The sequence below is a fragment of the Watersipora subatra genome, chromosome 2 (genome assembly GCF_963576615.1).
Source record: "Watersipora subatra chromosome 2, tzWatSuba1.1, whole genome shotgun sequence".
Classification (NCBI taxonomy): Eukaryota; Metazoa; Bryozoa; class Gymnolaemata; order Cheilostomatida; family Watersiporidae; genus Watersipora; species Watersipora subatra.
In genome coordinates, this window is record NC_088709.1 from 54,453,874 (window position 1) to 54,470,786 (window position 16,913).

The following is a 16,913-nucleotide window of genomic DNA, read 5'->3' on the forward strand; positions in this document are numbered from 1 at the left end:
TTAGCACATTATGTTTAGCAGCAATGTTAATATAATACTGGCAATCATGTTCTGGTTACTATTAAAATTAAAAGGAACATCCGAACTACGCTTTGATTTGTGAAGACAATGAATCTAAATCATTAATCGGTAGTACTAGTCCTGTTTAGATTTTATTTCCATGGCTAAAAATTATTTCATAATTTGCAACTCGGAAACGCTCATGGGCAGTTTGTTGAGCTCAGATCTAGATGTGCTAGTCTAGTTAATATACACATGTTAATTTAACTTCTGGCAGCAATATTATTCTAGGATCAGCTGTAAAAACCCACTTGTAGTCATATAGTTATAGAGCATATTTAAATCCCATAATTGAGCTTTGAACAGATCGAACTGAACTAAAAAGGCTACACAATTTTTAGCGATTGTCAATATGCATTTTATAATAATAGTCTACTTTCTCAAAATTAGTTGGTTTACAGCTGCATCTATATTATTTTACTGAGAGTTGTAAAAATACCTTTGAACTAACAAAATACACTCACATATAGATAAGCTTGCTCAAAGTGCTGACTAATACAAAGCTTGAAATAGTTATTATGATTGTGCAATAATACATGCAATTCATGTTACACTGATATGTGATCATAACTAAGAACTAACAGTATGTGATTAAAGTCAGAATAAGCAGATACAGAGCAAAAAACAGGATCATTATGATGTATGAACATGGCCTTCCTGTTGAAATATAAATGTGATTTAGTACTCACTGCTCTGGAATATTTTGTTCGTTGCACTGAAAGTAATTATAGACTCAAGCAAAGCTTAAATTGATTTTCTTTTTTTGTTTGATTGTGCAACACTAATGAGAATAACTTTTAGCAATTTCTGATAAAACTAAGATTATACAAGCTGCTCATACTGTCTCTCTAGTTCTTTTCATTATGCTACTTATTCAACCAGTATGAATTATTCACTGTTGCTTTGGAGAAGGAGTGGATTCCTCCTGTACAACTGGATAATAAAGGGCATTGTGTACTGTAGTTGTGTTGTGATCCATTCTTTTCCTATAACATAAATAATGCATTTCAAAGGTCCTGATAACTTTCAGTAATCTACCCAAGATAAATAATACACTACACTGTAATGCTAGATGATAATTTATCCATAAAACTAAATAGATTAAATAAAAAGTACAATAAGACATTTTATAGGCAAAAAAGTGAGTAAATTTAATTAACGCCTACTTAGTTGTTCTTGTGCAATAATATAATAATAATAATTGGATCACAGTGACTTTGTTTTGGTATCTATGAATTAGGGTCTACATAATTTTCAGTAATAATAATCAATATTTTCTTACAAATACTGCATTGCCAATAAAACTTTATCTACCACAGAAAGTATTTACCTTTTTCTAAGGATTAAGTACAGTAAGGCCATGATGATGATGATGCAAGCCGACAGGACTGCTGATGTGCAGATGATTAGAACAACCAGGTTGATAGGCAGTGTTGATTGACCTTCTGACTTGACCTCTTTAAAACCATAAGTTGGCATTATGTTACGATAATTCAGTAGTTCCATACCACCTGATGTTTGCATGCTCAGGTGTTACGGAACTGCAAACAAATTGAGTAACTCTAACATGTTTATTTACATGCAGTTAGTTTTACTAGGATTGATTTATGTTGGTACACCGCAGCAAATACTGAGCACTCATTAGTTACTGTGATTTCTGACACAAAATTTATGCAATTCTCTTTCCATCACTATCTACTAAAAATACTTTTTGCTTAGAAAGCTTTAGCAAGTTATTAATCACTTATTGGTGATTAATAATTGATCACAAGCTTCCTAGCACGGATTCTGTTTGATTAAACCACAAAAACCAGTAAAGTCAGTTTAATATAGACACATTTAGTGCTATTACGTAGAAATAATAATAAAAAATTCAAATATTGTAGCATTATTAAAATATTGCACCTTAAATGCAAACAAGACAAAAAGTTGTGAATAATGAGAAGAAAATCGTACGCATTAAAAAGATTTTCTGAAAGGTTTTTGTTTTAAATAGATAAAACTACATAAAACCCAAACTTGTTAGTCAAGGTGCTAAGCAAAAACTTAGTATATGGCTTTATGTCACAGCCAAGTAATAGCAATAAATTAAAGCTAAGCAACAATAGATATCATATTAATATAGACTAATAGAAGAAGACCAGATACTAGTTGTTATTTGAGAGATGGAGTATACTAAACACAAAGTTGTGCAGGTTGATACAGTTTAAAATTATGAGTAAACTCAGCATACAAAAACTAATCAAGCTGACGAGAATAAACTGAAGGAACATTTCCAAAAAGAATTGCCCACACTAAAAAACCAGCAGACTACTAAAAAAAGTATTAGTTAACTTTTTGTTTATATAAAAAGCTGAACTACAAAATGAAAAAGGCCTCAGCAGTTTACGATAGAACACTTGCTAGGAATAATTAACTTATTTTAATCTAGAATAAAAAAATTACTACACTAATAAATAGTTTCATTACTTTTGAGTTTTTGATCAAAAGCACAGTTAGGAGCAATACTCCATTCTCCATTCAACTGACATGTTCTGTGTTTAGAATCGTCAGTGGTGTAACCAGGAAAACATTGAAAAGAGGCTATCTGACACAACTTCGTGCCAGCAATGAAATCTAATTCAGCATTTTCAGGGATTTTAGGCCAATCACAAGATAATGCTACAACAATGAAACATACAGCATCAGTGATATACAGCTATTAAAATATGTACTTCTGTTATGTGAATAGTTAGAAGAAAGTTTTGTTTTACTATTTATGGTTCTGAAGTGAAGAATTAATTTTTATTTGAACTAGTTTTGCATTGTTACTGCTTATAAAGTGTCTACAGCAATCCATTAATTGTGTGTTTCACAACTTTACAATGACTTTAAATCATGAGACAGAAACCTATCAAAATGAGATATTCTGAATACAGCTAACAGAGACTTGATATCTGGAGATAGTACAACTTAAAAATAAACATTTTAAGTTTACATAAACACTGACTTATACAAACCAAAAAAGGTGCATTTTTACTGCAACCAAAATTCACTGAAGTTTCAAATAAAACAAGGTTTTCTATCAGCTCAAACCATCATTGGATAACACGTTTTTGTATGACACAAAATTGGGAAAAGTAAAAGATATTTGTATGATGGTTATTTATGAGGGGGTAAAATAGTTAAAACATTTATCACGAGATTTTCTTTAAAAAAGTTAAAGAATGCTTTCAATTTTTAACTAGGCACAAATTAAAATCTGCAACATTATTTTAGAATGTCTGTGAAAATGTTTATGGAAATTAATATCAGATAGACCTTGTAGAACTTGCATGAAAAAGCAAAATTGCAAAACTATAATTTGTTCTGAAAGAAGATTATGGCATAATTTTTTCTTTTTTAGACTTTTACCCTTGCAATAAGGTGGTACTGTCCAGTGCCCTGTGTTTTGGCAGCTTATGGAGTTGTCTCCTTCCTTCATATATCCCTCATGACAAACATAATCAACTGTATCATTGTGTTCCTGTCCTGATACATGTCTCTCTGAGTTTAGCACAACTGGTGGAGGTCCACAATTTACTTCTGTAATTAAAGATAGACAATTAAATTTTAAAAAATTACCCAGAAATCAGTGAAATTAAGTTTTGAAGTTTTAAATCTTGTTTGTGATAACACTGCTATATGACTAAGCATGTGCAATAAAATCACTATTTTTAACCTCGCAACCACTACTAAAATGATAAATGAAAAAATGTCTCAAACTTTTACATAACGATGCATTTAGTGCATTTAGTCTATCTTGTAATTTGAACCAAGTTTGTAAGTGAACTTTCGAAAATAATTGAGTTTTCCAAAGACCTGAATAAAAATCAAAAAGCTTTAATTTAAAGACTATCAAAAGATTTTCCAAATTAATTTTAAACCAACTATATATTAGTATGAGTTTTTATTCTATAAAAATGCGTAACATCTATACGCAGAAGTTAGCATCAAAAACATTGCATATTTATGTTTCAATGTTGCATTAAACATTTCAAATTTAATCAGAAGACACAATTTTATTATAATTTCTATTAAACATTTTGCGTTTCGATAAAAATTGATCTAAATCAACGCCGTTGGAATGTGACCAGACAGTAAAATAAAACTGTTTAATTTCAGTCAGTAAATAGATCTAATAATTACACCAGACAAAGCTGGTTGTGTAGAAAGTAATTTTAAATGTAGTCTATTGAATTCCATGGCCAGGTTTTCATAGAAACATTTGAAATCAAAAACAACAGAAATCAGTGGAGTTAAGTTTTGAAAATTTAAATCTTGTTTGTGATAAGACTATTAAAGACTGCACTCTCCCATTCCGTGTCAGGTCATACGTGGGTTATGTTTCAGGTTTCACAGAAAAGAACTTTTTTCAACTAACCTGGTAACTAACAAATACGCATTTTAATCACTTCAAATCACTTTTCAACGATCGCCTCCTTGATTGACTTTAACATTTGCCATGTATTTATTTTTATCTAAATAAATCAACAAACTACTAAACAACTGCTCAGCTCTGTGACTAGCTAAGCTAATTTTTTATTTCTGCCTGATCTGTAATTTTAAATAAAATAAACTGACATATCTGGGTAATAGGATGTTTATAGACAAAAAATAGAGGCATTCTTACTGTAGCAAAGTGGTAGGGCTGACCATGATCCATCCTCAGTACATCGTACAAATTCAGAGCCAAGCATGTGATACTCTAGCCCAATGCATTCATAGATAAGGATGGATCCAAATGTGGTGTTGCCATAGAGACTGGATGGTTGTCCTTTTTCTACTTCTGGTGAATTTCCGCAGTCCACAGCTTAAATCAATCGAGTATTCGTAATCAACATGTTTATCGTAAGAAAAATCATTTTCAAATGATTTTCATGAAAGTTGGTGTGCTTGCGTGTGCACACACATGTGTTGGTGTGTATGCTATAAATAGCAAATCAGAAGTAGTAGTTCATAGGTTGAAGGTCAAAAGTTGTACGCCACAACTAGTAGGTCATAGTAGGTTACAAGCAGCAAATCAAATGTAGTTAGTCAAAGGTTACAGGTTACAGGAGGCAGGTTATAAGCAGCAGGTCTTAAGTAGCCGGCTATCTGTGGAAACCCAAAATAGACAATAAATAGAAAGTCAGAATTAGCATGTCACAAATAACATGACATATGTACACGTAGGACGAATGTAAATAAACCGCATCTTAATTTCTAAATTTTCATTTTGACTGTGAAACTCAGAAAATACCTTCAACAAAATAAAAATAAAAATCTGCAATAGCTTTTAATTTGTTTGACAAATGTTTTGTGAAAGGTAATATCAGAAAGACCTTGTAGAATTTGTATCAAAAATCAAAATCGCAAAACTGTAATTGGTTCTGAAAGAAGATTATTGCATAAGTTTTATTTTGTTCAGACATTTACCTTTGCACTTTGGCGGTACTGTCCAGTAGCCTGTGCTTTGGCAACTTACGGAGTTTTCTCCTTCTATCATATATCCATCCTGGCAAACATAATAAATTGTATCATTGTGTTTGTGTCCTGATTCCTGTCTCTTTGAGTTTAGCACTACTGGTTGAGGTCCACAATTAACTTCTGTAAATAATGATAGACAAGTAAATTTTAAAAGATTACCCAGAAATCAGTGAAGTTAAGTTTTGAAGTTTTAAATATGGTTTTGGTAATAAGACTACTATACGATCAAACAAAGGCAATAAAAATCACTACTTTTACCCTGGCAGCAACAACTAAAACAAAACTAAATAAATATTATGTCTCAAACCTCTACATAAAGACGCATTTAGTCTATCTTGGGACTTGAAGCAAGTTTGTAAGTAGACTTTCAAAACTAACTGAGTTTCAAAAATGCTAAATAAAAGTCAAAAGGCTTTAATTTAAACACCATCAAGAATATTCCAATTTTATTTTAAACTAAGTATATATTAGTATAAATTAATATCTATAAAATACATAAAATCTATATGCAGGAATTAGCATCAAAAACATTGCACCAATTATGTTTTAACGTTGCATTCAACATTTCAAATTTGAGCAGAAGACTCAATTCTAATATACCCTAGGACACTTATATTTCGCTAGTATTTAGTTTCATGAGTAGCTCGCAGAGTAAAATTTTGGAGCAACTTAATTTCGCAGCTCTGATGAGTGCGAAAATATAGTGATGTGAAAATAAATCCAGCGGAGCAAACATAATTAGATTCTTCAGGTTCAGTTCACCGATAAAAAAAAATTTCAATTTGCGACTAGTTTATAATTGTGAACCGCAGGTAGAATGGTGTGGGCAAGGTCGATAATGCAATTAGATCGCTTGCTGCCATTTGTTTCTTGGACTATCAACAGGCCCATTCTCACTGGGGCAGCTAGCTGGCCGGCTGAGCCGCCCCAACTTTTTGGGAATTTTTTACGGTAAGTGCAGTCCAACTCGGATAACTCGCCCTCAGATAAAATGTAACATTTCATCTCAAACACAAGGTCAACTCAAACAGATTTGTTTGGTCAGTTCCAACGCAATGATAAATTCCTTCAGATAACTCGACCTCAACATCATTTATTCGAAAAGTTATTTGCCCAACAGCCATGGACGCGGTTTTTATCGCTGTGGAATATCACTTCATTCCAAGCCATAGAGACAAACATCAACTTCTAGTAGTTCTTAGGCATCATTATTATCATCATCAGAGGCAAAATATTTTTGTTAACGACTTTTATAAAGGTTTGCAGAAGATTAATTTTATCAAACACCCGCTTGGCCATGTCCCATCGAAAACGTAAAAGCCTCCGAATGAACTTAAAATAAAATCCGCAAAACTGATCTTTGTTAAAACGCTAAAAAAAAAGATGTATTTTTCTGAGCGTTTTAACTGCGGTCATGTTTTGCCTATTTTAATTTAAAAACGTCTCGTCAGTCACATCACTTAAAACAAAACAAATCTCAAAAAATTACAAGTTATTGAAGAGGTGTCAGTGGTGAATCCAAACCTTTCCAGAGCCATGCTGCTTGTGTAGTACTGCGAGTGTCAGTGCATGTGTCTTATTTTCTTTCAACACACGGTGCTCACTGCATTGATTTATGTCCCCAGCAAACGATAATCTACTAATTCGTGTGCATTGACATCAAATTCCTATCATATAAATCATTCTTAATGGGAAAATAATCATAATTAATTGCAAAATAATAACGTAATAAATTTTGACAGTCAAATTATTTTGTTGGTTTATATTTTAACGATGCTATAGTGGTCGTTAAAAACGTTAAAATAAATGTCGTTATAAAATTCCATTCTACAGTATCAATGAACAAAGCTATTTAGTTTCGCTTTTTCGCTCGTTTGTTATGATAGTTTAGTTTCGCACATGAAACTTTCGCGAGAGGATGACATCGCGAAAACGCAAAAGTTAGATGCCGCGAATACATAAGTGTCCTAGGGTAGTCTCCATGAAACGAAGGTAACAGGTTACAAGAGGCAGCTAATAAGCAGCAGGTTTTAGGTAGCAGACTATATGTAGAAACACAAAGTAGGCAATAGATAAAAAGTCATAATTAGCATGTCACAAATAACATGTCTTATGTACATGTAAGTCAAATGTAAATAAACGGCATCCTAATTTCTAAATTATTATTTTAACTGTGAAAATTAAAAAATGCTTTTAACCGGTTAAAATAAAAATCTGTATTAGCTTTTGAATTGTTTTACAGATGCTTTATGAAAAGTAATACAGTCATACTTCAACTTACGAGCTTAATGCGTTCCGAGACTGAGCTCGTATGTCAATTTACTCGCATGTTGGTGCAATTTATTTATATATAGAACAATTAAATATATATTTATTGGATTCCAAACTCTGAAAAATGCAAATAGAACACTCAAAACAAGATATTGTAACAGAAATAACATGTTGGTTGTTGTCCTAACTTACCACTTGCTTTCAAAAAGCAACAAATAAAAATAATGCAAAGAAATGTGTTAAATTAAAATGTAAAATTAAATACAATAGCAGCTAACGCTAGCATTTGCCAGAGAGAGATATATGAGTTATCCTTCATTACAACAGTTGACTTTGATCAATTTGGATTTTATCAAAGTCTTAAAAGACAAACTTGGAAGCAAATCTAAAAGCAAACTTTCATTTTTAACTTGACGTAATTAAAATTTCTTCGGCGTTCATAGTTGAAGTTTCTTGCTAGTTAGCTAATTTTTCCTGCATTTCGCTTTCACGACTAGCCGGCCGTTTTAAGATGAACCTATCTAAGGACGTTTGCCTTTGTCGCCCTTTTCATATGTTGCGATTAGGACGAACCTTTGTGCCGTCACAAAGGTTTAATGCACGACCACTAGCCAACTTGTCCGAATATTTTTATAGTTTTGATAGATAGCAACGGCCTTTTCAAATAGCATAGTTTAAGTTACGCTGTCACCGGCCAATTGTTTATCTTTTATTCAATGCCTGAGCGGTCTCTCCATCAGCGGTAGTGAAGATCGCTGCGCCGTTTAGAAACTACGGTTAGTCCTTTTGCGAGCTAAATGACCTGATTATAATCCTTCTGTTTGATAATTGTGGATGTATTTCTGTCATATTGCTGAGCTAGCTCAATCATGCATACACATTTTGCATATTTCTCAATAATTTTCCGTTTAATATCAATTGTTATAATTTGCTTTTTTTTGCATTATTCTTCATTTTACTGGCAAACTTTCGGTCTACGCACAGTACTTTTAATTCACATAATTCTGCACTAAAAAGCGCGCACAAAAACGCGGTACAAAAGTATAACCTGTGCAGTTGAAAAATACAGATTGATGCTGTTGTCATAAAACACCTCCGGCATACTTGGCAACTGACTCACGTGCTCGTATCTCAAACATGGCTCGCATGTTAGTGCTAAAACTTGCTTAAAAGCTGGCTCGTATCTCAAGTTTCTCGTACGTTGGAACACTCGTAAGTTGAAGTATTACTGTATCAGAAAAATCTTGTGATATTTGCATGAAAAATCAAAATCGTTTATTTGAAAAAAGTTTATTTTGTTTAGATATTTACCTTTGCACTCTGGCGGTACTGTCCAGTAGCCTGTGTTTTGGCAGCTTACAGAGTTTTCTCCTTCTATCGTATATCCATCATGGCAAACATAATCAGCTGTATCATTGTGTTCGTGTCCTGATACATGTCTCTCTGAGTTTAGCACCACTGGTGGAGGTCCACAATTTACTTCTGTAATCGAAGATAGGCAATTAAATTTTAAGAAATTACCCAGAATTCAGTGAATTTAAGTTTTGAAGTTTTAAATCTTGTTTGTGATAAGACAACTATATGACCAATAGTAAGCAATAAAATTATTATTTTTAGCTTGGCAACAGCTACTAAAACAAAACTAAATGAGAAATATGTCTCTACATAAACTTCTACATAAACACAAATTTAGTGCATTTAGTTTTAATAAATATTGATCTAAATCAACGCTGTTTGAATGTGACCAAACAGTAAAATAAAACTGTTTAATTTCAGTCAGTAAATAGATCTAATATTCACACCAGACAAAGCTGATTGTGTAGAAAGTAATTTTAAGTGTGGTCTATTGAATTCCAAGGCCAGGTTTTCATAGAAACATTTATATTAATTTTGAACTATGTTATTAAATAATTTTTATGTTCACTTTAAACATTGTTTAAAAAACGTAAAGTTGAGTTTAAATTTATGTCGCTCTTTTACTGTTGTTTGTAGAGTAAAACCTCACTAGTATTTTACTTAATGATGAAATGAAATAATTTATATATTTTTCTTCTACTCAACAAAATGAGTAAAAGCTATAATTTCGAAATACTACAATTATTGGTTTCACTTTGTAATCTGGTTAGGAATCAGCAAAGCATCAGCTTCTATCAGGTCGCAAAATTGGATGCCTACTTTGACAACTAGATGAACCGTTACCTTTGTACCATCGATACATTAATTATGTATGCTAAATTAATAAACCCAATTGATTATATTTAATAACACAATTTCACTGTTTATATATAACATATATAAGTCGTCACTCTTTGTTGGTTGTACCATGTGCACTTTCCTATTCCGTGTCAGGTCATATGTGGGTTATGTTTCAGGTTTCACAGAATGGAACTCTTTTTCAACTAACCTGGTAACTAACAAATACGCATTTTAATCACTTCAAATCACTTTTCAACCATCACCTCCTTGATTGACTTTAACATTTGCCAAGTATTTAATTTTATCTAAATAAATCAACAAATTGCTAAACAGCTGCTCAGCTCTGTGACTAGCTAAGCTAATTTTTTATTTCTGCCTGATCTGTACATTTAAATGAGATAAACCGACATATCTGGGTAATAGGATGTTTATAGACAAAAAATAGAGGCCCTCTTACTGTAGCAAAGTGGTAGGGCTGACCATGATCCATCCTCAGTACATCGTACAAATTCAGAGCCAAGCATGCGATACTCTAGCCCAATGCATTCATAGGTAAGGATGGACCCAAATGTGGTGTTGCCATAGAGACTGGATGGTTGTCCTTTTTCTACTTCTGGTGGCTTTCCGCAGTCCACAGCTTAAATCAATCGAGTATTCATAATCAACATGTTTATCATAAAAAAAATCATTTTCAAATGATTTTCATGAAAGTTGGTGTGCTTGGGTGTGCACACACATGTGTTGGTGTGTATGCTGTAAATTGCAAATCAGAAGTAGTAGTTCATAGGTTGAAGGTCAAAAGTTGTACGCCACAACTAGTAGGTCATAGTAGGTTACAAGCAGCAAATCAAATGTAGTTAGTCAAAGGTTACAGGTTACAGGAGACAGGTTATAAGCAGCAGGTCTTAAGTAGCCGGCTATCTGTGAAAACCCAAAATAGACAATAAATAGAAAGTCAGAATTAGCATGTCACAAATAACATGACATATGTACATGTAGGACGAATGTAAATGAACCGCATCTTAATTTCTAAATTTTCATTTTGACTGTGAAACTCAGAAAATACCTTCAACAAAATAAAAATAAAAATCTGCAATAGCTTTTAATTTGTTTGACAAATGTTTTGTGAAAGGTAATATCAGAAAGACCTTGTAGAATTTGCATTTAAAAACAGAATCGCAAAACTATAATTCGTTCTGAAAGAAGATTATTGCAGAAGTTTTATTTTGTTCAGACATTTACCTTTGCACTCTGGCGGTACTGTCCAGTAGCCTGTGCTTTGGCAGCTTACAGAGTTTTCTCCTTCCATTGTATATCCATCATGACAAACATAATCAACTGTATCATTGTGTTCATGTCCTGATTCCTGTCTCTTTGAGTTTAGCACTATTGGTGGAGGTCCACAATTTACTTCTGTAATTAAAGATAGACAAGTAAATTTTAAAAGATTACCCAGAAATCAGTGAAGTTAAGTTTTGAAGTTTTAAATATGGTTTTGGTAATAAGACTACTATACAATCAAACAAAGGCAATAAAAACCACTACTTTTACCCTGGCAGCAACAACTAAAACAAAACTAAATAAATATTATGTCTCAAACCTCTACAAAAAGACGCATTTGATCTATCTTGGGACTTGAAGCAAGTTTGTAAGTAGACTTTCAAAACTGAGTTTCAAAAATGCTAAATAAAAGTCAAAAGGCTTTAATTTAAACACCATCAAGAATATTCCAATTTTATTTTAAACTAAGTATATATTAGTATGAATTAATATATATAAAATACATAAAATCTATATGCAGTAATTAGCATCAAAAACATTGCACCAATTATGTTTTAATGTTGCATTCAACATTTCAAATTTGAGCAGAAGACTCAATTCTAATATAGTCTCCATGAAACGAAGGTAACAGGTTACAGGAGGCAGGTAATAAGCAGCAGGTTTTAGGTAGCAGACTATCTGTAGAAACCCAAAGTAGGCAATAGATAAAAAGTCATAATTAGCATGTCACAAATAACATGTCTTATGTACATGTAAGTCAAATGTAAATAAACGGCATCCTAATTTCTAAATTATCATTTTAACTGTGAAAATTAGAAAATGCTTTTAACCGGTTAAAATAAAAATCTGTATTAGCTTTTGAATTGTTTTACAGATGCTTTATGAAAAGTAATATCAGAAAGATCTTGTGATATTTGCATAGAAAATCAAAATCGTTTATTTGAAAAAAGTTTATTTTGTTCAGCCATTTACCTTTGCACTCTGGCGGTACTGTTCAGTAGCCTGTGCTTTGGCAGTTTACAGAGCTTTCTCCTTCTATCATATACCCATCATGACAAACATAATCAGCTGTATCATTGTGTTCATGTCCTGATTCATGTCTCTCTGAGTTTAGCACTACTGGTGGAGGTCCACAATTTACTTCTGTAAATAAAGATGAAGAATTAAAATTTAAAAATTACCCAGAAATCAGTGAAGTTAAGTTTACAAGTTTTAAATCTTGTTTGTGATAAGACTACTATATGACCAATAGTAGGCAATAAAAATCACTATTTTAACCTTGGCAACTACTACTAAAACAATACTAAATGAAAAATATGTCTCCAACTTTTAGATAAAGACGAATTTAGTGCATTTAGTCTATCTTGTGATTTGTCCCAAATTTGTAAGTTGACTTTCAAAAATAATTGAGTTTCAAAAATACCTGAATAAAACTCAAAAGGCTTTAATTTAAACACCATCAAGAAATATTCCGATTTTATTTTAAACCAACTATAGGTTAGTATGAGTTTTTATTCTATAAAAATACGTAACATCTATACGCAAGAGTTAGCATCAAAAACATTGCATATTTATGTTTTATTGTTGCATTAAACATTTTAAATCTAACCAGAAGACTCGATTCTATTATAGTCTCCATTAAACGTTTTGCGTTTCAATAAAAATTGATCTAAATCAGCGCCGTTGGAATGTGACCAAACAGTAAAATAAAGCTATTTAATTTCAGTCGGTAAATAGATCTAATATTCACACCAGACAAAGCTGATTGTGTAGAAAGTAATTTTAAATGTGGTCTATTGAATTCCAAGGCCAGGTTTTCATAGAAACATTTATATTTATTTTGAACTATGCTAGTAAATAATTTTTTATGTTAAATTTAAAACTTTGTTTGAAAGACATAAAATTGGGTTTAAACTTATGTTGCTCTTTTACTGTTGTTTGTAGAGTAAAACCTCACTAGTATTTTACTTAATGACAAAATGAAATAATTTATATATTTTTCTTCTACTTAACAGAATGAGTAAAAGTTATACATTCGAATTACTACAGTTATTGGTTTCACTTTGTATTCTGGTTAGGAATCAGCAAATCATCAGCTTCTATCAGATCACAAAATTGAATACCTTCTTTAATAACTATATGAACTGTTACCTTTGTACCATCAATATATTAATTATAATGTATGCTAAACTAATAAAAACAATTGACCATATTTATTAACACAATTTCATAGTTTACATTTAACGCGCGTCATTCTTTGTTGGTTGTACCATGTGCACTTTCTTAATCCGCGTTAGGTCATACGTGGGTTATGCTTCGGGTTCCACAGAATGGAACTCTTTTTCAACTAACCTGGTAACTAACAAATAAGCATTTTAATTACTTCAAATCACTTTTCAACCATCACCTCCTTGGTTAACTTCAACATTTGCCTTGTATTTAATCTCATCTAAATAAATTGACAAATTGCTGAGCAGCTGCTCAGCAATTTGTCAATTTTGTCAAAAAAAGTTAGCTCGGCTAGTCAAAGCTGAGCAGCTGCTCAGCTTTGACTAGCTGAGCTAACTTTTTTATTTTTGCCTGATCTGTACTTTTTAATGAAATAAACCGACATATCTGGGTAATAGGATGTTTATAGACAAAAAATAGAAGCGTTCTTACTGTAGCAAAGTGGTGGGGCTGACCATGATCCATCCTCAGTACATCGTACAAATTCGGGGCCAAGCATGCGATACTCTAGCCCAATGCATTCATAGGTAAGGATGGACCCAAATGTGGTGTTGCCATAGAGATTGGATGGTTGTCCATTTTCTACTTCTGGTGGCTTTCCGCAGTCCACAGCTTAAATCAATCGAGTATTCGTAATCAACATGTTTATCACAAAAACAAATCATTTTGAAATGAATTTCATAAATGTGGGTGTGGTTGCGTGTGCACGCACATGTGTGTGCACACTGTTGGTGTGTGTAAATGCATTTATGTGTATGCCGAAAATAGCACATCAGAAATAGCAGTTCATAGGTGAAAGGTCAAAGGTTGTACTCCACAACTAGTAGGTCATAGTAGGTTACAAGCAGCAAATCAAATGTGGTTAGTCAAAGATAACAGGTTAATAGAAGGTAATAGGTTACAGGAGGCAAGTAATAAGCAGCAGGTCTTAGCAGACTATTTGTAGAAACCCAAAGTAGGCAATAGATAAAACGTCATAACTAGCATGTCACAAATAACGTGTCATATGTACATGTAGGTCGAATGTAAATGAATGACATCCTAAATTCTAAATTATTATTTTAACTGTGAAACTTAAAAAATGCTTACAACAAGATAAAAATCAAAATCTGCAATAGCTTTGAAATTGTTTTACAAATGCTTTATGAAAGGTAATATCAGAAAGACCTTATGAAATTTGCATGAAAAATCAAAATCACAAAACTATAATTTGTTCTGAAAAAAATTATTGCATAAGTTTTATTTTGTTCAGACATTTACCTTTGCACTCTGGCGGTACTGTCCAGTAGCCTGTGCTTTGGCATCTTAAAGAGTTTTCTCCTTCCATCGTATATCCATCATGACAAACATAATCAACTGTATCATTGTGTTCGTGTCCTGATACATATCTCTCTGAGTTTAGCACCACTGGTGGAGATCCACAATTTACTTCTGTAAGTAAAGATGGACAATTAAATTTTAAAAAATTACCCAGAAATCAGTGAAGTTAAGCTTTGAAGTTTTAAATCTTGTTTGTGATAAGACAATTATATGACCAATAGTAGGCAATAAAATTACTACTTTTACCCTGGCAACAACTACTAAAACAATACTAAATGAAAAAGATGTCTCAAACTTCTAGATAAAGAAGAATTTAGTGCATTTAGTCTATCTTGTAATTTGATCCAAATTTGTAAGTTGACTTTCAAAAATAATTGAGTTTCAAAAAGACCTGAATAAAAATCAAAAGGCTTTAATTTAAACACCATCAAGAAATATTTTAAACTAATTTTAAACCAAGTATATATTAGTATGAGTTTTTATTCTATAAAAATACGTAACATCTATACGCAAGAGTTAGCATCGAAAACATTGAATATTTATGTTTTATTGTTGCATTAAACATTTTAAATTTAACCAGAAGACTCGATTCTATTATAGTTTCTATTAAACATTTTGCGTTTCAATGAATATTGATCTAAATCAACGCCGTTGGAATGTGACCAAACAGTAAAATAAAACTGTTTAATTTCAGTCAGTAAATAGATCTAATAACCACACCAGACAAAGCTGATTGTGTAGAAAGTAGTTTTAAATGTGGTCTATTGAATTCCAAGGCCAGGTTTTCATAGAAACATTTATATTAATTTTGAACTATGTTATTAAATAATTTTTTATTTTCAATTTTAAACTTTGTATGAAAGACATAAAGTTGGGTTTAAACTCATGTTGCTCTTTTTCTGTTGTTTGTAGAGTAAAACCTCACTAGTATTTTATGAAATTTGACGAAATTAAATAATTTATATATTTTTCTTCTATTCAACAGAATGAGTAAAAGCTATAATTTCGAATTACTAAAATTATTGGTTTCACTTTGTAATCTGGTTAGGAATCAGCAAAGCATCAGCTGCTATCAGATTGCAAAATTGAATACCTTCTTTAATAACTATATGAACCGTTACCTTTGAACCATCAAAATATTAATTATAATGTATGCTAAATTAATAAAACCAATTGACTATATTTAATAACACAATTTCATAGTTTACATATAACACGTGTCATTCTTTGTGGGTTGTACTATGTGCACTTTCCTATTCCGTGTCTGGTCTTATGCGGGTTATGTTTCAGGCTTCACAGAATGGAAAGGTTTTCAACTAACCTGGTAACTAACAAATATGCATTTTAATTACTTCAAATAACTTTCCAACCATCACCTCCTTGATTAACTTTAACATTTGCCTTGTATTTAATTTTATCTAAATAAATTAACAAAATGCTAAACAACTGCTCGGCTCTGTGACTAGCTAAGCTAATTTTTTAATTCTGCCCGATCTGTACATTTAAATGAAATAAACCGACATATCTGGGTAATAGGATGTTTATAGACAAAAAATAAAAACGTTCTTACTGTAGCAAAGTGGTAGGGCTGACCATGATCCATCCTCAGTACATTGTACAAATTCAGAGCCAAGCATGCGATACTCTAGGCCAATGCATTCATAGGTAAGGATGGACCCAAATGTGGTGTTGCCATAGAGACTGGATGGTTGTCCATTTTCTACTTCTGGTGGCTTTCCGCAGTCCACAGCTTAAATCAATCAAGTATTCGTAATCAAGATTTGTATCACAAAAACAAATCATTTTGAAATGATTTTCATAAATGTGGGTGGGCTTGCGTGTGCCCACACGTGTGTGCACACTGTTGGTGTGTAAATGCATGTATGTGTATGCCGAAAATAGCACATCTGAAGTAGTAGTTCATAGGTGAAAGGTCAAATGTTGTACGCCACAACTAGTAGCTCATAGTAGGTTACAAGCAGCAAGTCAAATGTAGTTAGTCAAAGTTAACAGTTTACAGGAGGCAGGTAATAAGCAGCAGGTCTTAAGTAGCCGGCTATCTGTGGAAA

At 32.2% G+C, this 16,913-nt stretch overlaps 1 protein-coding gene across 1 annotated transcript in view; it reads right to left on the minus strand.

Annotated features, from left to right (window-relative positions):
- Positions 1-952: 952 nt before the first annotated feature.
- The window catches only part of LOC137388340 (sushi, von Willebrand factor type A, EGF and pentraxin domain-containing protein 1-like), a 66,084-nt gene continuing 50,123 nt past the window's right edge, over positions 953-16,913 (minus strand). Inside the window, exons 27-37 of the mRNA XM_068074826.1 lie at positions 16,415-16,594; positions 14,785-14,955; positions 13,957-14,136; positions 11,257-11,427; positions 10,472-10,651; positions 9,130-9,300; positions 4,712-4,891; positions 3,454-3,624; positions 2,530-2,721; positions 1,391-1,517; positions 953-1,046 (exon numbers count right to left, since the gene is read on the minus strand). Of these exons, the coding sequence (XP_067930927.1) occupies positions 953-1,046; positions 1,391-1,517; positions 2,530-2,721; positions 3,454-3,624; positions 4,712-4,891; positions 9,130-9,300; positions 10,472-10,651; positions 11,257-11,427; positions 13,957-14,136; positions 14,785-14,955; positions 16,415-16,594 (1,817 nt within the window). The remainder of the gene's footprint in view (positions 1,047-1,390; positions 1,518-2,529; positions 2,722-3,453; positions 3,625-4,711; positions 4,892-9,129; positions 9,301-10,471; positions 10,652-11,256; positions 11,428-13,956; positions 14,137-14,784; positions 14,956-16,414; positions 16,595-16,913) is intronic.